The sequence below is a fragment of the Dendrobates tinctorius genome, unplaced genomic scaffold (genome assembly GCF_039654945.1).
Source record: "Dendrobates tinctorius isolate UK_male_01 unplaced genomic scaffold, ASM3965494v1 ptg000180l, whole genome shotgun sequence".
Taxonomy (NCBI): Eukaryota; Metazoa; Chordata; class Amphibia; order Anura; family Dendrobatidae; genus Dendrobates; species Dendrobates tinctorius.
In genome coordinates, this window is record NW_027361847.1 from 1,065,199 (window position 1) to 1,088,992 (window position 23,794).

Consider the following 23,794-nt stretch of genomic DNA (forward strand, 5'->3'; position numbering starts at 1 on the left):
CTTAAAGCCGCATGGTCTGCCTAAGGAACAATATGGAACTGTGAGTGTAATCTCTTTGTTTTCTCCACTTTTATTTTATACCTGTACTGTACATATTTTATGTCTCAATTTTATAGCAACTTTTATCTGTAATCACTGTCCTCTTTCGGAAAATAAATGAAATTATTTAGATCTGTCTCCATGCTCTAAGAATCGAACTATACGCCTTTGATAGATAATCGCTACTAATTCAAGGGGTTTGCCACGGACCCTCTTAATTTAACACTGTGAATTAAGTAACCGTGACTGGTGGCAGCGCGTTGTGTATGGCTATTACGGCTGGCTGGCAGTCTAGAAGGGTCTTATATTGCTGAGTAAGGGGCTTCAGCCACAGCATTGATAATTCCCTTACTGCAGAAGCCTAATTGCCGGTTCACAACAGGCAGCCCGTCCGGCGACTAATTATCCTAGGTGCAGTTCCCTGACTGACCTGAGGGTAAGGGGGGCGCCGGAGAGCTGCGAGTTCCAAAGTGGAACTGAGAAAGTGGGATATACATAAATCCCCGCAGTACTTGGAAGATTGATAGCAGTGGTGGGGCATCCAAATTAAACTCCCCCTGCGGCAAATTGTAGAGCGAGATTAGCTTGCTGGATATTTTTGGTCACATGGTGCCAGTGTTGGGATAGCTAAGATAAGCCCCACTGCGCCTGTGATAGCCGTGTGCCGGCATTGTGTCACGCCCCTCCGTCCGCTGATACACCCGTGTCAGTGGTGGGACTGTGACATAGTGGTGACACAGGGTCCGCTGTCCGTCGCGTTTTGGTGGCAGCGGGACCCCCGTTAGTCGTCGCCCGTAAGTGGACGAACGGCCGTGGGCTGTTCGTCACAATACACATTATAGATGGCGCACTCTTCATCCCTGTATAGTAATCCTACATAATATACACATTATAGATGGTGCACACTTCATTCCTGTATGGCACGTATGCTTTCTGTTGTGGTTATATGATCATCCATAGGGGTAATTTAGACAAATCCGACATGTCCATGTGTGGCTGAGTGTTTCCTCTGTGCATTAGACACTGTGATGTGTATAAGACGCAGGTTATTGGTAATTTATTATCACATGAATAAGAACTGAACATAAATACTAGGCCAAAATATTTTATACTGCTATCCCCAGGATGTTCTGCTTTTCAGTCTCTTTGATTTTAATTTGGAGTTTTCAATAAAAGTTTTTTTATTTACACTGGAAACATGAATTCACAGATGTTCTGCTTTATAGTGAAAGAGAAGATGCTGCCATCACTCCGTGCTATTGGTAGACCTGCACTTTTCCATCATGACAATGGTTCAAAACACACATGTAAGGCCAATGTTGCACTTTTAAAGAGAATTGTAAAAGAGATTCAGTGGCCAAGTGTTTTCTGATCTGAACCCCAAACACCTATCGTGAATTCTGAAGAGACAAGTTGCCATCACTTTCCATCCATCATCCAGGCGCTAAGAAAGCTCGTTATTGAAAAAGAGAAAGAAGATAGATGATGTATTATGTAACCAACTTATGTAACAAGGCCTAGAAGACTTGGTGCTGTCATTAAAAAATCATGGAAAACATACAAAATGATAGATGTAGTAGCTTTTGATGTGGGGTGCACTCATTTTTATCAACTAATTTGTGTAACCCTAAAGATTTGGTAATGAAAATTATATTAACCTATCTTACATGTTTGATTACAATAAAAGTTCCATGAAGTGTTGGCAACATTTTAGAAATTGTTCTTGTGTTTAGTGAGATATTAATAAAAATCTTACCAATCAAAGGGGTGTACTCTTTTATACTAAGCAATGTTTATTAACATTTATAAAACACAGAACATTACAGTTTCTTTCCGGCATGCCTTCTCTCCTGTTTTACAAGATATGATTTATGTATGAAAGATTTCCACCATTCTGAATATGCTTCTATGTGTGACTTCTCTCGTGGCTCACAAGACTTGATTTTTTTTGTGAAGCATTTCTCACAGACTTAACATGAATACGGCTTCTCTCCTGTGTGAATTCTGTGGTGTATAATAAGACTCCTTTTAACCGTGAAACATTTCCCACATAGTGAACATGAATATGGCTTCTCTCCTGTGTGCGTTCTCTGATGTGTAATAAGAGTCCCTTTATCTGTGAAACATTTCCCACATTCTGAACATGAATATGGCTTCTCTCCTGTGTGAGTTCTCTGATGTGTAATAAGAATCCCTTTATCTGTGAAAGACTTCCTACATTCTGAACATGAATATGGCTTCTCTCCTGTGTGGATTCTCTGATGTCTAATAAGATTCCCTTTCTCTGTGAATGACTTCCTACATTCTGAACATGAATATGGCTTCTCTCCTGTGTGAGTTCTCTGATGTGTAATAAGATTCCCTTTATCTGTGAATGACTTCCTACATTCTGAACAGGAGTATGGCTTCTCTCCTGTATGAATTTTCTGATGTGTAATAAGATTCCATTTTAATGAGAAGGCCTTCCCACATTCCAAACATGAAAATGGTTTTTCTCCTGTGTGACTTCTCTCATGTGTAGCAAGATCTGATTTATATAAAAAACATTTCCCACATTCTGAACATGAAAATGGTTTTTCTTTTGTGTGAATTATCTCATGTTTAACAAATTTTGATTTATTTGTAAAGCATTTCCCACATTCTGAACAGGAGTATCTCTTTTTTCCTTTGTGTTTTCTTTGTGCTAACAAATCTGAGCTTGTAGTAAGTTGCTTGTCACACTGAAATCTTGTATCCCCTTTGTCACCTGGAATTGAGGTAACAATGTGAGATTGCTCAGGAGAGGGTTCCTCAGGATTATAAGAATGTGAAGGGCTGTGAAGTCCACGAGGTTCATGAAGGGTAATGAGGTTTTCTCCATTAGAGTGATTCCTGATATCTTCTTTACAGTTTAGTGATAACCAGTTATTCTCACAAGGATTTCCTGTAAGGATGAACGATAGATTGGATGTGATGTTTTTCGACAACACAAAAGGGATTTCTAATTTTATTTTTATGGCGCTCACAATGAAAACCCTTGTAAGTACCGGTAATAAGGAAGACAACTACATGCCATAACATTAACACAACGACGGGTAAAATGAATAACACTTATAAACTGGTGACATTGGCACAAGTCAGGGGTGGCAGAGATTACACAGCAATAGATAGTTCTTAAAGGAAACCGGTCATCAGGAATTACCTAATTACCCTAATGTACCACCAGTGCTATTTCACTCTCTCAAGCTTCCTATCATGCCCTTAGTGTAGAAAAGTGTCCACACAATTAAAAATGGAGCTTTAATATTTCAGTACCGTATGAAAATGAGAGAGACTAATCACAAAAGTGGCCGTACATCCAGGAGCCGTCCAGCTCCAGCCACTGTAATCACGTCCTCAGTTTGCCTAAGGCAGTGTTTCTCAACTCCAGTCCTCAAGACCCACCAACAGGGCGAGTGTTCAGGATTTCCTTAGTATTGCACAGGTCATAATTTCATCACCTGCTCAAGCAATAATTCCATCACCTATGTAATAATAATGAAATCCTGAAAACTTGACCTGTTGGTGGGTCTTGAGGACTGGCGTTGAGGAACACTGGCCTAAGGGCATGATAGGAACCCTTAGAAGCCTGCAACAGCACTGAAGGCACATTAACCCCTTAAGGACCAAGCCACTTTGTATATTAATGGCCAAACCTCATTTTACAGTTCTGGCTAGCGTCGCTTTAAGAGGTAATAACTCTGGAGCTTCCACACATTCCAGTGATTGTAAGAAGACTTCAAGTCAGTTGTAAATTTTGGTCATTTGCATTTATTTATGGAAATATCAAAAATCTGACAAAATGAGTATTTTGCAGTTTGCAAACTTTAAATTTCTATGTCTTTATACCAGATAAATAATAAATAAATGACATTTACCACTTGTCTACTTTACATCAGCATCATTTTTAACTCCTTTCCGGCATCAGGTGTAATAGTACGCCAATGTCGGACACCCTCCCTTTGATGTGGGTTCCGGCGTTGAGCCCTCATCTTTTCTGGCACATGTCAGCTCTTTAAAAACATCAGCTCGGCATGCAAAAAATAAGCCGTCACCCAACCCGAGATCACGAAAACTGAAGATGCTACGGGTATCTGAAAACAGAGATTAGACCTACCGGTAATGTTATTTCCAGGAGTCCATCCTGACAGCACCATGGGGTTGTCCTTCCTTCATCACAGGGACAGGAAATGTACGAGAGGTTAAAAGGTCCCCTCCCACTCTCAGACTCCAGTGATTTTCCAAGTACCACACCAGTATGGATGCAATTATTTATTTATTTAGATTTAGTACAAGCATATTATTACCAATACAAATCGGGAGGGAACTACCAGTGCTGTCAGGATGGACTCCTGGAAATAACATTACCGGTAGGTCTAATCTCTGTTTTCCAGGACGTCCTATCCTGACAGCACCATGGGGAATACCAAAGTAGGAATTCGCTTAGGGTGGGACTACTGCTTTTAGCATCTTACGACCGACCGAAGGTCGTCTGGCTAGCTGCTAGCGTGTCCAATTTGTAGTGTCTACAGAAAGTGTCTAGTGTAGACTAAGGCTGGTTTCACATTAGCGCTTTTTAAGCGCACGCACGGCCGGGGGTAGCTCCGCCCCCGAGCCGGCTCTCTGCCCGGCGTGCCCGCCCCTTGCTTGTAACGCCGCCTCCTAGCGCACAGCGGCGCCTGCGATCGGCGCACCCTATCTTTAGCATAGGGTGCGCAGATCGTGCGCAGGCCGTGCGCTAGTTGCGCTTTGACCTGCGCTGCGCACTTTTGACGGTGCGCGCCAAAATCCGAAAAGTTTGATTTTGGCGCGCACGGCGCAACGTCAAAAGTGCACAGCGCAGGTCAAAGCGCAACAAGCGCACGGCCTGCGCACGATCTGCGCACCCTATGCTAAAGATAGGGTGCGCCGATCGCAGGCGCCGCTGTGCGCTAGGAGGCGGCGCTACAAGCAAGGGGCGGGCACGCCGGGCAGAGAGCCGGCTCGGGGGCGGAGCTACCCCCGGCCGTGCGTGCGCTTAAAAAGCGCTAATGTGAAACCAGCCTAAGTGGCGGCCCAGCATATTTGCTCTACTGAGGCTCCCGCCTTCTCTGCCCATGACTTTGCTAACGCCCTAGTGGAATGAGCTCTAAGGTCCCTGGTAGGTAATCCCTCAGTGTCGTATGCTGAGGAGATAATTGACTTATCCACCCTGCCAGGGTGTGCGTAGATGCGCCTTTATCTTATTCTACCATTGTATTGGATAACAATTCTGCGTCCTGTCGCCACTCCTGAGTGGCCTCTAAGTAGCATGTGACCGCTCATCTGACGACAAATGAGTGAAAGAATCTTACTCCGTTTTCCGTCGACGGCAGAATGAGGGTAGGACCATCTCCTGGTTTAAATTCTGGGGAGATACCACCTTAGGGAGGAATCCTGGGTTCCGTTTTAGTATTATGCAATCGTTGAATAGTTGAATGTAGGCGTTCAGGACTGACAGGGCCTGGCTTTTACCCAGCCGCTTGGCTGAGGAGATCTCTACCAAAAGGATGTTTTGTTTTTGTTTTATTTTTGTAAGTCTTGTGACATTTACCTCTGATATTGGCTTGTATGGGGGGTCTGCGTAGAGCGGTAAGTACCAGATTTAGGTCCCCCAGAGCACTGTGGGGCTTAATCTCTGTATGGCCTTTGAAAAACGAGCCATCCCTGGATGAGAGGCCAAGGTGAATTAAAGTACTCTAAGCTGCTCTCTGAACTTCCAATGTGCTTTGGACTCAGACCTTTATTAAATCCTGCCCTGGGGTAGTCAAGGATTTGAGATATATCTGGGTGAGACGGATCTATGGGGATACTACCACGTTTCTGAGCAGAACTTCTCCCAGATTTATGATAGATTGCCCTCGTAACGGGCTTACAGCTGGTCTGCATCGTTGAGATCACTTTGTCGGAGAGACCTCTGGACCTTAAGATCCCTCTCTCAGGATCTATGCTGCCGAATGTAGGTTCCCCAGATTTGGGTGCTGAACTGGGCCTTGGGAAAGTAGATCTTCTGGCGTTTGTAGATGGAGCGGTCCTTTCTGAGCAGTCTTCTTCTGGAGGTGGAACCAACTTTGCCTGGGCCCGAAGAGTATTACTAGCGTCACTCGCCTTTTCCCTGGATCTTTCTGAGGCCTCTCGGTATTATAGGAATAGGGGGAAACCATATAGCAGTCCCCCACTCCATCTCCGATTCAAGGAGTCGACCCCTTTTTTGGATGGTCTGCTGGACCGAGAGAAGAATCTCTGTAGCTTGGTGTTCTTCCTTGTCGTGAAGAGGTTTAGCTGAGGGTTTCCCCACTGATGACGTAAGCCTATGAATGTCTCCTCATTCACTTCCCACTCGGTGGCTCAGACTTCTTGTCTGTTTAAATAGTCGGCTATGTTGTTCCTGGGCCCTGCAGGTGTATCACTGATATGGAGCGAACCTTGTTCTCTGCCCAGGTGAAGATGTGGGTTGCCAGGTCCTGATGCTTTCCCCCTGGTGGCGTAGGAAAGATACTGTGGTTACAATGTTTGACCTGGCTTTCCTAAGTTGGCCCTGTGGACTCGACCGGCTTCATTTAAGTGTCTCCCAACTGCTCGTAGCTCTCTGTAGTTTGAGGACTGTGAACTGATGCTTCCCGGCCATGTCCTTGAAGGTACCTTCCAGATGGGCCCCCCTTTCCTGCCGGCGTCCGTGATGATAGTCTTGTATGGTGATAGGATCCGGGGTCCTCCTGGGCTGATGGATCTTGTGACCGGTTCCCTGTCTCGGAGATGATTTTAGGGCTGGGGACGGTCGAGTCTGTTTGTCCAGAGCGGTCTGCGTTCTGTCCTATTTGACTGAATTTCCTTGTAGACTCCTGTGTGAGCCTGGTTCCACTTTGCGCAGGGTATGCCTGCTGTCAGGGTCTCTAGGACCTTTAGTGTAGTCTTTTGGATATTTGATCTCGCCATAGCTGACAAACCCTGTTCCTTATGGCCTCCTTTCCTTCTTCCGATAAACTAGATTCTTGTTTTGAGATCTAACGAGACTCTCAGGAATTTTTCCCAGGTACCGGGCTGCATTGTTCAAGATCCAATCCTAGGTCTCCAGGCGTGGCGATTACCCCGTCGAGTTGTTTTCTTAGCTCTGATGCTGAGAAAGTCCTACAGGTGTGGCACGATGGTTATGCTGCCTCCTAAGTGTGCCCTGATCTTGGCGATCGGCTTCGTAAACCCCGGGTGCTGAAGCTAGGTCGAAAGGCAGAGCCTTAAACTAAAATGGTAGTCTCCGCTTCCCATTTCCAGTGCGGACCGCAGGAACCTCTGAGGGTGAGGGTGGATGGGAACGTGATTGTATGCGCATCTGGATCTATTGTGCCTGCTGTGGCGATCTGATCTATTCGGGAAATGTTGGTTTTCGGGACTCCATTCGAAATTTTGTATCGAATCCCTTGGTTTAGTGGTTCCAAATTTATAATGGTCCGACTCTCCACAGGAGGTGTTCCTAGAACCGGGACCATTACTTCTGATCTTATTAGATCTTTTACGTCTGCCCATATAGTGTCTATAAGGGTTTTGAGCTGGGATTCGTAACTACAAAACGTGCTGCGGGGGTTATAAATTCGCGGGTATAGTACTGGGAACCTGTATTCAGGATCCGCTGGTTCTGGGGGATGAGCTCTTGGTTCCAGGAAGTGTTTTGAGGCACCCCCCAACCAGTATGGTGTCACTGCCTGTTGAGCAACTTTGTCCTGAGCGGGAAGGGAGATCCTACTCTTCCCCCCTTCTGGTGATACCAGCGAGTCGATTTACCCTCTTTCTATCTTCCTGTCATAGGAAAGGACGGGACCTCTGAAGGGAAAACCTTTGCTTTCCCGCGGGACCGTTTTTTAATGTCAGTGGCATTCTTCCGTGTTGTATCTAAGACTGGTCCAACTACCTTCCTGTCTGAAAAGGTATGGCACCTAACTTAATTTTCAACTGGTAAAGCCCTGACCAGATCTTCATCCATAAGGCCTGGTGATCCGTGTTGGGTAAAGAATTATTCTTAGCCGCAAACACACCGGTACGGCCGAAGCGTCCAACAGGAATCTAGCTGCAACTCTCCCAGGGAAAGGTCCTCTAAGAAATCACTTCTAGGGGTTTCCCCTGTAACTGGTAGGACCTCCGAGCATGGGCCTGTCTCCCATTCGGGTCCCAGCCCAGGCTCAAGCTGCTTAGCAGCTGCTACCTGACGAATGCACTCACGCTCAGCCTAGAATGGCCAGTGGCTGCTCCAACTGGTTGATCCTAGATACGTAGATCTGGCGACAGATGTGCCCTATCTGCTACTGCAGACCCAAGCCCTCTTTAGGAGCCTGTCGGCCTCTTGACTCTGGGTCTTTTGGGGCTACAGGAATCTTGGAAGGGAATTGAAGTGTTCTTTGACACCCCCCTGGGTTGTCGATCCTAGGAACTCCATCCCAAGTGTTAACCTGGTTGACGGTAGGAGAGACTGAAGTCTCAGGAGACAACGAGCCACTTCTCAGCGTCCTCCCATTCCTCTAGAATGATTTATACTCGTCCGATGATCGACCGGACTCTCATCCTGGCCTCCTAGGCGGCTGACACCTGACTAGCGCCGACTGCTCAGCCTAGCACCTCTTAGTGTGGGGTGGAAGACTGAGAAGGTAGCCGTCCTGGGACGGAAGTGTGGACCTCCTATCTGACCCCTATGCGCATCTCGGCTCCGTGCGACCTGCGATTGTGGACTTGTCTGCACGTGGGATATCTGCACCGGGAGAATCTCAAGCCCTGTCCTCTGCGGTCTCCCATCCTTTGCAGCCGCAGAGGTTCCTTCCCCGCAGAGACGTCAGTCCAGGTGATTTGCCCGGCTAACGCTAGGCGTTTAGACAAATGCATTCATGCTGGCACGGACGGGTATTAGAGCTGCCTGGTTTCCTGGAGGTTGAAGCTGCAGGAGTCGGTGCTGTCTTTTGCCATCATAAAGTACAGAAGCTTCTTGGTTAAAGCTCCTGTCTTAAGTATGCCCCTCCTGTCCACTACTTACAGACATTGGTGGTTCAGGGTGATCGTTGGGTTTCCACAGCGCCTTCCATGGCGGTGTCCCGTGCAGCTGACCCACCCCATCGTCCTACCTTGTCTTGAGTGGGTCGATTGATCCTCACGCCGTCTGCCGCTTCAGCCGTCGCTGCCCCAGCCGCGCCGCTGCTCCGTCCACGCTGGGACGCCACCGGAAGCTGTCATCTGGCGCCCGGAAGTGATGTGGCCCTGGGGATGATGCGGCATGTGACGGCGGGAGCCGAGAGCCCCGCTGAGGGGAAGCGGCTCCGAGTCCCGGAGCAGCGCTCCACGGGATGCCTGGCGGGGAACCCCCCTTAGGGGGGTGCCGCCTCAGACCATCTGACGGGGAGAGCTGGTGTCTGGACCCCGATCCCCCTGGCCCGTCGGTAAGCTTCTCTTGGATGCCGCGGCTCTTCCTCCACGGCGCTCTCGTGCCTGTCCTTACAGGGACAGGAAAAACACTGGAGTCTGAGAGTGGGAGGGGACCTTTTAACCTCTCGTGCATTTCCTGTCCCTGTGATGAAGGAAGGACAACCCCATGGTGCTGTCAGGATAGGACGTCCTGGAAAATGGCACAATTTTTTTTATTTTGGAATTTTTTTCCTGTTATCCAGTACACAATATGTCAAAACCAACGATGTCAATCACAAGTACAACTTGTCCCGCAAAAAACAAGCCCTCACATGGTCATTTTGACCAAAAAATAAAAAAAGTTATGGCTCTGGGAAGAAGGGGAGCAAAAAAATTAAAATGAAAAACCAAAAATGCCTCTGGTCATTAAGGGGCTAAAGCATATTTTTTTGTGAAGAAGTTATAAGGTTTAAAATTCTATCAGCAATTTCTCATTTTTACAATAAGATTCACAAAAACAATTTTTGTTAGGGAATACAACACATTTGAAGTGACTTTGAGGGGCCTATGCAACAGAAAATCTCTAAAAGTTACTCAATTTTAAAAACTGCACCCCTCAAGGTGCTCACAACCACATTCAAGAAGTTTATTAACCCATCACGTACTTCATAGAAATTAAAACAAACAATTAAAATGTCACTTTTTCCTACAAAAATGTTGTTTAGCCCCAAATTTTGCATTTTCACAAGGATAACAGGAGAAAATGGAACACATAATTTGTTGTGTACTTTCTCCTGAGTATGCCAATACCCCATATGTGGGGGAAAACTACAGTTTAGGCGCATGGCAGGGTTCGGAAAGGAAGGAGCGCAATTTGACTTTTGGAGAGCAAAATCAGCAAAAAAAAAAAAGAAAGCGGACGCCATGTTGTGTTGGAGAGTCCCTGATGTGCCTAAACAGATGAAACGCCCACAACTGACACAAATTTGGAAACTACACCCATGAAGAAATTTATGTAGAAGTTATGGTGAGCATTTTGAAGCCACAGATGCTTCACAAAATTTTAAGACGTTGGACTGTGAAAATTTATAATTTTCACAAAGAAATCATCCAGAGGTGCAGCGAGCAAATTGACTCCACATGTGTTTCACAAAATGTAATACCAATGAACGGTGGAGAAAAAAAATTACATTTTTACCACTATAATGTTGCTTTAGCCCCAGATTTTACATTTTCACAAGAGAAAATGGGTAAAGTTGACCACATAAATTATTACACAATTTATGTTGAACGTGGCAATACCCCATATGTGTCTGTACAGTACTGCTTAGCGAGGCTCAGGAGGGAAGAAGCGCTATTTGACTCTTGGGAGAACAAATTTTCATAGAATAGTTTGCGGACTCCATATACAGAGCCCCTAAGTGGCAGAAGAGCAGAATCCCCCCTCAAGTGACCCCATTTTGGTAATTACAGCACTCTGAGAATTTATCTACAGGTGTAGTGATGAATTTGACTCCATGTGTGTTTTCTAGAAACGAGCAGCAATGGATGTTGCTAAGTGAACATGCAAAAATGCCATTATAGTGCCCGGATATATTGCAGTGCCTGGTATGTTGTAGTGCCTGTACACTGTAGCGCCCAGTACATTGTAGTGCCCAGTACATTGTACATTGTAGTGCCCCATACACTGTAGCATCAAGTACATTGTAGCGCACCGTACATTGTAGCATCCAGCACATTGTAGCGCCCCGTACATTGTAGTGCTCTGTACATTGTAGCGCCCAGTACATTGTAGTGTCCAGTACATTGTAGTGTCCCCTACACTGTAGCATCCAGTACACTGTAGTGCCCCGAACAATATGCTCAGCTCGTGCTTCTGGAGACATGTACCCTGTAAATGAAGTGGGGATCCTCGATACATTAATGTTAAATGTATGGACCCCAGCTGCGGTTTAGGAACACTGTGGGGCTCTTGAGGAGGGTGTATTTTGATTTGGGAGCTCATATTTTGGTGGATTTCCTTTGTTGTTAGCCACATCACTTTTTCAAAGCCTTTGTGCTATTAGTAATGTAGACACCTCCTACATTTCTGTTAACAAATGAGGAACCTTAGTGGGGACTTTTTTCTCTGGGTTGACTAGAAGGTTTTATAGGAGGCATTTTGGGGTAAACATTTTGGCTCACATTTATCCTGTGCTCCACGCTGAGCACCTACATCAGGGTTTCCATCTAAATCTACAAAATACGTGATTCAGACAATATTCCCGAGGGATCCATTCCCTATATAATAAGGTAGTGGTTACTCTGGACTCTGCCTGGCCTCTGTTCAGTGGTGTCCTTCTTTTCAGTGCTGCACAAAACTGTGGTCGATCGCCCTTTTATGCACGCTTAAAAAGACGGTCACTGCCGAACCATAGGACAGAGTGCGTCCACAGTGCCTCCATCTTCCTTATTATAGGGAATCTTCCGCCAGAAGTTCTGTCTGAATCACATTTATATGGCAGCACGGGACTTCTGTAAGAAAAATATTAAAGTAAAAGGATGGAATGTTAAAAAATGTATAATTAGAAAAATTAAATATGTGCTTCCTAAATCATTAAAAAGAGATGTGAAGGAAGCCCCTTTATTCATCGGTGCACCGCCAGACTCTGTACAGGAGGAGTCGCGCCATCACCGGACACTTCTGTAGTGAACAGTGAATAAAGGCCCCGTCACACATGACGATTTACCAGCGATCCCGACAACGATATCAACGTGTCAGGATCGCTGGTAAGTCGCTATGTGATGGCTGGTGAGCTGTCAGACAGCTTCACCAGCGATTAGCACAGCGATGCCGAGCGCACGGCGTCGCTGTGTTGTTAGTTACCAGCGCGCTGATGCAGGCAGCTGGTAACTAGCGTACACATCGGGTATCCAAGGGACGTGCGTCCCTTGGATACCCGATGTGTACGTTAGTTACCAGGTACATGCATCAGCGCGCTTGGTAACTAACTGAACGATCCTCCCACAATCCTCCGTGCACTGCAGGGAGCGTAACCAGAAGATCCCGGGGAAATTCAAAGGCCCGTTTGCGCCGCTGCGCCTGGTACCATGGCAACTACCAGCACAACCGGGGCCCCCAGGGGCCAGCCGCACGGCCCGGTACAGGCGTCCATTCCCAGGGGTGGGGGTGTATAGCACAGGCTGGTGCTATACACCCGAGGAAGCAGAAGTCACAGCCTGACCGCCAGGCCTGCTCAGCGCGCTTGGTAACTAATGTACACAACGGGTATCCAACGGACGCACGTCCCTTGGATACCCGATGCGTACATTAGTTACCAGCTGATCGCTGGGCTCCCGCCGGTCACACGCATCGATGCGTGCTGGCCAGCAAGAGCCCAGCGACCAAAGAAATGTCCTGGGCTTTCCTGCAGCGATACCGGCAGGGGGGCCGGTCGCTGTCACACACATCGATCTCGCTGGTGAGATCGCTGTTGTGTCACAAAACTTGTGACTCAGCAGTGATCTCGCCAGTGAGATCGCTATGTGTGACTGGGCCTTAAAGCTGCACTGCGCTGGAGACTTCACACGATATCACACACCGGTCATCATTGTCACACGCCAATCATTATTACAGACTAGATATTATGACATACCTGTGGAAACATCTACCGGAATCTCCTCCTTCCCGTCACTCACACACGGCTGATCCCCCCTTGTCATCGCTTCTTCATCTGTCTCATCCTTCACTTTGTTCTTAGTCGGATCTTCCTCCTGATATATCAGATGTAACAATCAGCACAATACAAGAACCATCAAAATCTGTGACACCTATGACCTCGATCAGAAATGTCCCCCATACACAGATCCGGTACACGGCTCAGCGCAGTCTACCTGATGATCCTCCGAGATGTTGTAATTCTCGTCTGGACAGTCCTGGGAATACAGAGGACGGGGACATCTCTCTGGTGGATTTCTTTCCATGAGTTCATCTGTAGAAAACACACAGTGATGGAATACAGCGGCATGTTAACCCCTTCACCCCGAAGCCGTTTTCACCTTCCTGACCAGGCCAGTTTTTACAATTCTGACCACAGTCACTTTATGAGGTCATAACTCTAGAACGCTTCAACGGATCCCGCTGATTCGGAGGCTGTTTTCTCGTGACATATTGTACTCTATGATAGTGGTAAAATTTCTCTGATATGAATTGCACTTGTTTGTTAAAAAAAATGGAGATTTGGCGAATATTTTGAAAATTTTGCAATTTCCAAATTTTAATTTTTATGTCCTTAAATCACAGTCATATCGCACAAAATAGTTACTAAATAACATTTCCCACATGTCTACTTCACATCACCACAGTTTAGGAAACTTAAAACATTTACTGTACTTTTTTTTCAAAAAATTTTTCATGTACAACTAATTTTTCTAACTTTCACAAGGGTAACAGGAGAAAGTGGACCATACATTTTGTTGTGCAATTTCTCCTGAGCATGCAGATACCCCATATGTGGGGGAAATCTACTGTTTGGGCACACGGCAGTGCTCAGAAGGGAAGGAGCGCCATTTCACTTTTTGAATGTAAAATTTAATGGCATGATTCGCAAATCGCCATGTCACGTTTGGAGAGCCCCTGATGTGCCTAAACAGTGGAAACCCCCCTCAAGTGACCACATTTTAGAAATTATAACCATTTGGGAATTTATTTACAGATGTAGTGACGATTTTGACTCCATGGGTGTTTTCCAGAAACAAGCAGCAGTGGATGTTTCTGAGTGAAAATTGCAAATTGTTGTTGTAGTGACCAGTACATTATGCCCAGCCCGTGCTTCTGGAGACACGCACCTGTAAATCAGGTGGGTTCTCATCACTACAGAAATGCCAAACATGTGGGCGCTAAATGTTGTTTAGCCACACTGGGATTCAGAAGGGAGGAGGGCACTCGGATTTGGGAGAATTTGCAGAATTTCTTTTGGTGAGAATGAAGCCATTTCGCTTTTCCAGAGCCTTTGTGCTACCAGTAAGGTGGAAGCCCCTATATTTCCTTTAACAACTGACAGACCTGAGTTGAGACTTCCTTTTTCTGTGGAGTGAGTAGAAGCTTTTATTGGGAACATTTTACATAACTTTTGGGATTACATTTATCCGGCGCTCTACGCTGAGCACTTACTTTGGGGTTTACATCTAAATATCTGAGTGACGTGACAGATGAAACCCCTGAGGGATCCATTCAATATAATGAGGCAGCAGATTTACTCTGGCCTCTGTTCAATGGTGTCCTTTTCAGAAGTGCACAAAACTATGGCCTTTTATGCAACCCTAAAAAGACGGACACCGCCGGATCACAGGGCCTATGGCGTCCACAGTGCCTCCATCTGCCTCATTATAGGCAATCTTCCGCTGGAGTTCTGTTTGAATCACATACTTCAGAGATTTACACAGAAACCCCGATGTAAGCGCTCAGTGCAGAGCGCAGGATAAATGTGCGCCGAGCCTTACTGCAATCTTTTGGAGGCAGAATGAAAAAAAAATCAACAACATGTGAAGAATTAGTTTTCTTTATTTTTCGTTCCTCCTGCGGTATAAGTGATTAGACGACTTTATTGTTCGGGTCGTTGCGATTACAGCGATACCAGATTTATATCGGGTTTTATGTTTGGCTGCTGGCACACACTAAAAGACGCTTTTTATTGCAAAAACTAGTTTTTACATCACCATATTTTGAGAGCTATAATTTTTTCATCTTTCGGCAGACAGTCATGTGAGGGCTTGTTTTTTTGTGGGATGAGCTGACTTTTTTTGGTACCATTTTCGGGCACATGACATTTTTTGATCGCATTCTATTCCAATTTTCGGACAGAATGAACCAACACCAGCAATTGGTTTTTGCTTTATTTTTTTAATACCGTTCCGCGTGTGGTAAAAATGGTAAGACAGATTTATTCTTCGGGTCAGTAGGATTACAGCGATACCTCATTTATATCTGTTTTTTATGTTCTGGCGCTTTTACATAAAACCTATTTTATAGAAAAAAATAATTATTTTTACATACCTTTATTCTGAGAGCTATAACTTTTATTTTTCTGATGATGGAGCTGTACAGTGGCTTGTTTTTTGCGGGATAAGATGACGTTTTCAGCGGTACCACTTTTTATTTGGCGGTATGATGATAAAGCATTGTTTTTTGCCTCGTTTTTTAGGGTTTTTTTTAAAGTGTTTACTGAAGGGGTTAACAAGTAGAAAAGTATTATAGAGAGAGTTGTTACGGACGCGGTGCTACCAAATATGTGTACTTTTATTGTTTTTATATTTACATAAATAAGTGTATTTATTGGAAATATATATATTTTTCTCTTTATTTAGTACATTTTAAAAAATATATCTTTACTCATCACTATATAATATGTGATCGCTGATCTGACACTTTGCTTAGTAACAGATCAGCAGCGATCTGACAGGCAGTGAAGGAGGCGGCTCAGGTCCTGCTCTCGGCAGGCGCTCGCAAGACATTTCCCTGCCGGACCCAGAAGGACCCCGCGGCCATCTAGGTGCCGGGGTCTCCATGGAGACGCTCAGGACATGTCCTGAGGGAAGCATGCAGGGAACGGATTCCCTGCACGATGCTTCTCTATGCCGCGGTCACTACTGACAGCGGCATCAGGGGTTGAATGCCCGCGACTGGTGCTAGCCCCGATCGTGGGCATTGCTGCGGGAGGTCAGCAGTCACACACAGCTGACACCCGCACCCGATCACTGTGGGGCTCAGCGTGAGGCCACGAGATTAATGCGCATTTCGGGAAGGGGTTAAAGTTTGGACACCCCTGGACAAAATTACTATTATTGTGAACAGTTAAGCAAGTTGAAGATGAAATTAGTATTTTAGGCAAAAAAAAAGGAAAATGTGCCAATGCAAAAGTTTGGTCACCCTGCATAGTTAGTACCAAGTAGCGCCCCCTTTTACAAGTATCACAGCTTGTAAATGGTTTTTGTAGCCAGACGAGAGTCTCAATTCTTGTGTGAGGGATTTTCCTCCATTCTTCCTTGGAGAATTCCTCCCGTTCGGTGAGATTCCTGGGGCGTCTTCCATCCTCTGCTATATTTGAGGCCTCGCCACAGATTTTCAATGATGCGCAAATCAGGGGACTGTGAGGGCCATTGTAAAACCTTCAGCTTGCGCCTTTTGAGGTTGTCTATTGTGGATTGTGACGTGTGTTTAGGACCATCATCCATTTGTAGAACCCATTCTCTTCCTCTTTTCACCTTCAGCTTTTTTACAGATGGTGTTATGTTTGCATCAAGAATTTGTTGAAATTTTTTTGAGTCCATTCTTCCCTCTACCTGTGAAATGTTCCCTGTGCGATTGGCTGAAGCACATTCCCAAAGCATGATTGACGCACTCCCATGCTTAATGGTTGTTAAGATGTTCTTTTCCTGAAATTCTGTTCCTTTTTTCTCCATACATACCTTTGATCATTGTGGCCACAGAGTTCTATTTTATCCTCATCGGTCCACAGGACTTGTTTCCAAAATGCATCAGGCTTGTTTAGATGTTCTTTTGCATACTTCTGATGCTGAATTTTATGTTGAGGGCGCAGGAGAGGTTTTCTTCTAATGACTCTTCCATGAAGGCCATATTTTGGCAGGTGTCTCTGAACAGTAGAACAAAGTACCACAACTCTAGTCTGCTAAATCTTTCTGAAGGTCTTTTACAGTCAAGAGGGGGTTCTGATTTGCCTCTCAAGCAATTCTACAAGCAGCTTTCACTGAGATGTTGCTTGGTCTTCCACACCTTATCTTGACCTCAATTGCTCCTGTTAACTGATATTTCTTAATTACATTTCTGAGGAAAGGGCAACTTGAAAATGCTTTGCTATCTTCTTATAGCCTTGTCCTGCTTTGTGGCCTCCACCATTTTCAGAGTGCTAGGCAGCTGCTTAGAAGAAGCCATTGCTGATGTTTTTTGCCACAAGGTTATAGGAGGCAAGGTTTTTATAAAGTATGACTGGGCCTTTCCCAACGATGATAGCGAGGAAGCCATAAAAGTAACAGGCTAATAAAGGTCTGAAACCTTTGTCAAAGTTGTCTGAGTACACAAAATTCCGAGGGTGTCCAAACTTTTGAATTGTCCTATTTTCCTTTCTGTAATTTATTAAATTAAAAAAAATGATTAAAAATATATTTTTTTTTTACCTAAAATACAAAGGAAATGTGTCATTTTTAACTTTAGGCCTTTTAGAGATCATTTCATCATTTCACTTGCTTAACTGTTCACAATAACAGTAATTTTGACCAGGGGTGCCCAAACTTTTACATGTCACTGTAGATTGTGTCATGTGATAAGATGATGGGAGTAGTAGTAGGTGACCACAGAACAGACATGACAGTCTCCCCTCCTCACCCTGCTGATCGGCCCATATTGTGATCGCCTCTTCTGCTCCATGTATAACATCAACCTTAATATCAATCAGATCTTCACCCTAAAAAGAAAATGTAAGATGAGCTCAGGTCCCATCACTTCATGGTCAGATGTTGTGGGGGCTTCAGTGTCATCTACCTGATGATCCTCCGGGATGTTGTGATTCTCCTCTGGACAGTCCTGGGGACACAGAGGACGGGGACATCTCTCTGGTGGATTTCTCCTCCTGGATCCATCTGTGGAGACACACAGACTGAATACATGACCTGCCGTGTATCTGTCTATATATGAGACACGTCTCTCAGAACCGGTAATTCTAGGTTTACGTATCAGGGAATAAATTACATTGTTGTGGTCCTCACCACCGGTACCGAGGTCCCAGTACATTGTGGCCCCAAGTATGAAGTGATAATCAGCGAGGCCAAAGCCTAATGCTCTCTGCTCTGCACCCGGAGGATGAGGACCCTGAGGAGAGGGACAGAGAAGACCCTCGTCAGTCAGATGGAGGAGCCGCACTAAGAAACACAACATCTCCAAGTTTCCCTCCACCAGGGATGGAACCACAGAGGAGCTGGAGAAAGCTCCACATTTCTATCCAGCGGTTTCTTCTCTCCTAATTCACGTTATGGAGATTCGGGACGGTTACCATTTACCATGATTGTTTTTTTGAGTGTCAGTTATTGGGGGGGGGGGGGTGTGGTTGCCCCAAGGTGTCAGGGATTTATTATATGTCACTACTTTATTATCTATTATTGATCATGGGTCATATAACCACTAACAACTTTTGTTTCCAACTTCAGTTCTGGTTTTGGCACTTCCAGATCTCTGGTGCCCCCCTTGCCCTTAGGTCAGTCGGGGAACTGCGTCCAAGATAAGTAGCCATCAGAAAGGCTGCCTTGCCGTGTAGTGGTTATTGGGCAGAGGGCGGTATGTATATCCCCAGGCTTAGGCAGGAAATACATACATGAACCTCCGTTTAGTCAGTGCCAGGGTCTCTCAAATACCCCACAACACTTTGCTGCCACCAGCTCCTCGTTTGGCATTTAAAATCAATATCGGGTCAGGAGCCAACCCACACGGTAGCATAATTAGCGCGGAGGTCGTAGCGGTAGGTTTATAGAGCAAGGAAAAACAAAATCAGTAAATTTATAGATTTACTCCAGAAAATATAGGCAGTGTTTACAAAAGTATAAAAAGATATTACAAAAGAGACAAAATACAGTATATACAGACAATTACAAAGTAAAATAGATGTGGAACTGGGGGAGGGGAGTTCCCAAGGACAAAGATTCAGTCCACAGCACGGATGGTAGTTCGCTGTCTCCCAAGGTCTGAATAATAGCCTGAGGGAGCCTTCTAGCCTTATGTCTTTTCTTTGCTGACCTCACTGGTGGGGCAGAGCTAGGGAGTGTACGCCCCTTTTTAAAGTTACTAAAGACTTATAAGTGCCATAACTCTGGCTGCGAGGCTCACAAAGTGACGACAGGGGTATCCTATTTCTTATTACGACATTACCTTTCTTTTGATACTAAACATCGTATATCTATGTGTTACTGGGTAGCATATACCCTTTACTCGGTTTCTGGTGGGTGCAGAAGTCGCCAAACTTTGCTGTGTGTAGCTTCCATTATGAAGATTCTGGAAATATATTTGTCCCACCCCTATGACTATTCTGTGTTATTACATTTGAGTTTGAATAGACAAAGGAACTTCAAAGCAAACCGGATTTACCTAGTCAAAATCCACATTCCCGAGGGAGGGGGGAAAGGGTGGGATAGAAATACACATAGGCAGGGGGAACTGCAGCTATGTGAGGGGGATGAGGGTGAGCTGTGCCAGCACTGCAGAAACGCAATGGGGGAGGGGGCAGCACGAGCTCTGGAAGTGGACATAGAAGTCTGGGACTTATACATATTTCCTGACAGAAAGCTCATGATGTCACCATGAGGACTCGGCTTCCATCCTGGATAGGATCCTCTGGGATCACTAAGAGGAGAGAACCTGCCGTCCTCCTATTAAAAGATGAGTTATTGTGTTTTTATTCTTCTTTAAATAGAGATAAGTCTCAACATTCGCCTCGGTATAAACACTAAAATAGGCAGAAAGAGCTCGGAAAGTTCTATGTATCTGAAGGAGGAAAGTGCACATGTATGGCTGACGGTGACAGCGCTCGGGAGGACGGTGTTGTGGGAGCCCCCGGTACACAGCAGTTAGTGCCTATCAATGTGTAATATAAGAGGACACTAGAGAGCAGGCACCGGGGTCATAGGCGCTGACTGATGTACACGGGGAGCCAAGGAGAGATCGTCTGCTCAGATTTCACAGAAAAGAACCATAATACATATCCTACTGAACGAACAACCCTTTACTGGAGACTTACACTGATTATTACCATCATTGTGCGGCCCGATGTCCCTGCAGGACCAACACCTGCGTCACCATCCCACTTACATTGTTCTGCTCAGACCCCATGAAGAGGAAGAGCGGACCCCCTGACAATTTGTGGTCGTTGAACCCTTGAGGCTAGAACACACCATCCCGATCATTGTGATGTCTCTTTAACCCCTTCCTGATATCTGGTGCATATACATGGAGGATGCCAGGTGCGTCTGTGAAGTGAGCACAGATTGCTGACATTTAACCACTTCACTGCTGCCGACAGCCTGACAATCCCATTTAAAGGGAACCTGTCATATAATAATGCTAATAGCCTGCAGACATGGTGTTAATCAGCAAGTTAATAGCATTTTGAACCTGCCCGGTGTCAGCACTGAGAGCCCCGCTGCCAGGAGGAAATTAACCTTATTCCACCTGGCAGTGTTCAGCTTTCAGTCACAGAGTTTCAGCCGGCGCAGCTACAGTCACCACCCAGTGTATAGAGCGGCAGCTATTATCGCACCCCCGGCACTGACTGTCAGCCGGCTCAGCATTGGGGCTCCGCATTAAATACAGCTGTCAGTCAGTGCTGGGGAGCAGATTCAGCCGCTGCTCACTGTATACTGAGGAGTTACTGAAGCTGCACCTCTATGACAGGAAGCTGATCGCTGCCGGGGGAATAAAGTTAATTTCCTCCTGGCAGAGGGGCTCTCAGTGCAGGAGCTGAGCAAGTTCAAGCCATTATTAACCTGCAGGTTAACCCCATGTCTGAAGGTTAATGTTATTTTACATGACAGGTTCCCTTTATGTGGTTGGGTGCCCTAGTCCCTGCACGTTGATGTGACCTTAACCTCCAGTACGGAGAATTCTGGGCTTCTATACCTGCAGAGCGAGTGGTGAATAGACGCGGGGCCGGAGAACTGCTGGAAAGCCTCCATGTCAGACTGATGGGTGATCGGCTCCATCACGTTCCATCTTTATGTCAGGACAGCGACTCGTGTCTCGAGGTCTGAGGGGCGGTCCGGGGCCGATATTTATCCAGGACTTTGTGCACAGAACGGAGAAAGTGATTTGTCACAAAGAAGAGAGAGAATGAAGGAGGAGTCCAAGGAAGGTGACAAGTGTCAGCCAAGAGGGAGGAGCCGGACCCTGCACCGATTGAGGGACGGACGAGTGACAATGGATTAGGGGGAAAATCATCAGTAAATTAACCCCGAATCTGCTGAGTAACAATCCACAACAGACTTAGGGACGGAAAGAACTCACAGGAGAGAACGGACAGAAGGACGAGATATCTGCAGAGAAAATGTGACCGATGCTCTAAGGAAGGAGAAAGATTCTGAAAGAAGAGAACGAAGACTCAAGACTGATGAAGACGAGACGACAGCGGAGAAACCGCGACTCACAGATCAGAAGAAAATAATCAGGGAAATGAAAGCTGTTGTCAGACGGAGAAAATGTAGAGAAAACCAGAGCAAGTCTGGAGAAAACTCATCTATTATAGGAGGACGCCGGAGAGACGTCATCACATCCACCGGAGCCAACAAGGAGCCTCGCTGCTCACCTCGTGGTGTAAGAGGCCGGAGCTCCTCCATCATCACGGCCTGGTACCGATCCTGGTGTCCTTCTAGATACTCCCACTCCTCCATGGAGAGATAGACAGCGACGTCCTGACACCTTATAGGAACCTGACAACAACGACACCGTCATCACCCAGAATCCTCCAGTGCTGTATAATGTCCCAGCAGTCACCTCTCCGCTCATCACCCAGAATCCTCCAGTGCCGTCCTGTATAATGTCCCAGCAGTCACCTCTCCGCTCATCACCCAGAATCCTCCAGTGCCCTCCTGTATAATGTCCCAGCAGTCACCTCTCCGCTCATCACCTAGAATCCTCCAGCGCCGTCCTGTATAATGTCCCAGCAGTCACCTCTCCGGTCATCACCCAGAATCCTCCAGTGCCCTCCTGTATAATGTCCCAGTAGTCACCTCTCCGCTCATCACCCAGAATCCTCCAGTGCTGAATAATGTCCCAGCAGTCACCTCTCCGCTCATCACTCAGAATCCTCCAGAGCCGTCCTGTATAATGTCCCAGCAGTCACCTCTCCACTCATCACCCAGAATCCTCCAGTGCCCTCCTGTATAATGTCCCAGCAGTCACCTCTCTGCTCATCACCCAGAATCCTCTAGTGCCGTCCTGTATAATGTCCCAGCAGTCACCTCTCCGCTCATCACCCAGAATCCTCCAGTGCTGTATAATGTCCCAGCAGTCACCTTTCCGCTCATCACCCAGAATCCTTCAGTGCTCTCCTGTATAATGTCCCAGCAGTCACCTCTCCGCTCAGCAGCTCGATCATCTTGTTGCTGAGCTCCAGGATCTTCTTGTTCCTCTCATGTATCGGGGAGTGCGGGGGAGGCTCTGTGATGGGGCCCGGGCTCCGCCCTCCTGACTCCTGGAGATGGATGATGGGAGTCACACAGTCCCCCGGTGTCTTCCTCACTATTGTGTAATCCTGTGTATGGAGAGAGACAGTTAGGGAGAAGAATTCCTTCCCGACTCCAGATCTGACAATCAGTAGAAATCCCGGGATCAATAACCGTCTCCAGTAATCTGGGGCCATAACCGGGAATATTATTACACTCCGGACAGACATCCCGGCCCCTCTACAGCTCTTATAGGGAATCCCCATGACAACTCCTCCGGGCAGAGAGCTCCACAGAATCCCTGCTCTTACAGTAAAGAATCCTTCTCTCCTATTCTGGATTTCCTCTTCCCGGTGTCGGACTCGTCACATCACACAATAAAGCTGATAGAAATGTAGAGGAGTTACCTCTCCGCTCAGCAGGGAGATGATCTCCAGGGCGCAGTGGAATAATCTCCTGGTGGTCTCATCCCTGTCCTCGTCCATCCTCGGGGGTCATTCAGGAGGAGGAGGGATGAGCACTGGATCAGCTGGAGGGATCTCGTCCTGCCGGCGGCTTCATGATGAAGGAGAAGATGGAAATCACAGGGGACGAGAGAACGACAATCACTAAATTCTGCCCAAATATCAACATTTATCAGGAAGAATCTGGAGGAAAAGCCACAAAACTCCACCGCGGCCTCCTCCGCCGATCTGACCGCTCATTATCAGCCTCGTAGGCGGAGGACGGTCACCGTGGTAACTACACCACCAGCGGGGGACGGTCACCGTGGTAACTACACCCCCAGCGGGGGACGGTCACCGTGGTAACTCCACCTCCAGCGGGGGCCGTGAGGGGAGGAGGAGACGCTGCACATCCCCCATACAATGCTGCCCGTCCCCAACACTGAGGAGCCGCAGTCACATGGAGCAGGAGCCTCCACAGGAACAGCTCTGATCTCCCCCCACACTCTCCTCTCACAGATTCACCACAAACCCTCCTGTCATCTCACCGGAATGGCGGGAACCGGAAATCTGCTGCTGGCTGACCCCAGAGAACACGAGCTGCGCACACCCGGGACGGAGCGGCTGCACTGAGCGCGGGAGGACCTGTGGTGACGTCACCGTCATGTGATCAGGGGGCGGGCTCAGGAGAGAAGAAAGGA

General features: G+C 46.6%; 1 protein-coding gene across 2 annotated transcripts; it reads right to left on the reverse strand.

Moving 5' to 3' along the window:
* Positions 1–1,809: 1,809 nt before the first annotated feature.
* On the reverse strand, positions 1,810–23,794 carry LOC141054899 (oocyte zinc finger protein XlCOF8.4-like). Of its 2 annotated transcripts, XM_073551792.1 has the most exons (9): positions 23,642–23,794; positions 23,058–23,205; positions 22,560–22,739; positions 21,792–21,915; positions 17,990–18,087; positions 17,834–17,912; positions 13,327–13,424; positions 13,089–13,206; positions 1,810–2,962 (listed from the first exon to the last, which is right to left on the reverse strand). In XM_073551792.1, exons 2-9 carry the CDS (start codon positions 23,133–23,135, stop codon positions 2,010–2,012), a joined length of 1,728 nt encoding a protein of 575 aa, XP_073407893.1. In that variant the 5' UTR covers positions 23,136–23,205; positions 23,642–23,794; the 3' UTR covers positions 1,810–2,009. The 2 variants fall into 2 exon arrangements, with proteins under 2 accessions (XP_073407893.1, XP_073407894.1); XM_073551793.1 differs by lacking the exons at positions 17,834–17,912; positions 17,990–18,087.

Excerpts from the sequence above, each read along its gene's own strand:
- LOC141054899 (XM_073551792.1), bottom strand. The coding sequence starts at position 23,135 with ATGGACGAGGACAGGGATGAGACCACCAGGAGATTATTCCACTGCGCC. Across the intron at positions 22,740-23,057 it reads TCTCCCTGCTGAGCGGAGAG|GATTACACAATAGTGAGGAA; the intron begins GTAACTCCTCTA and ends CTCCATACACAG. Across the intron at positions 13,207-13,326 it reads ACATCTCGGAGGATCATCAG|GAGGAAGATCCGACTAAGAA; the intron begins GTAGACTGCGCT and ends CTGATATATCAG.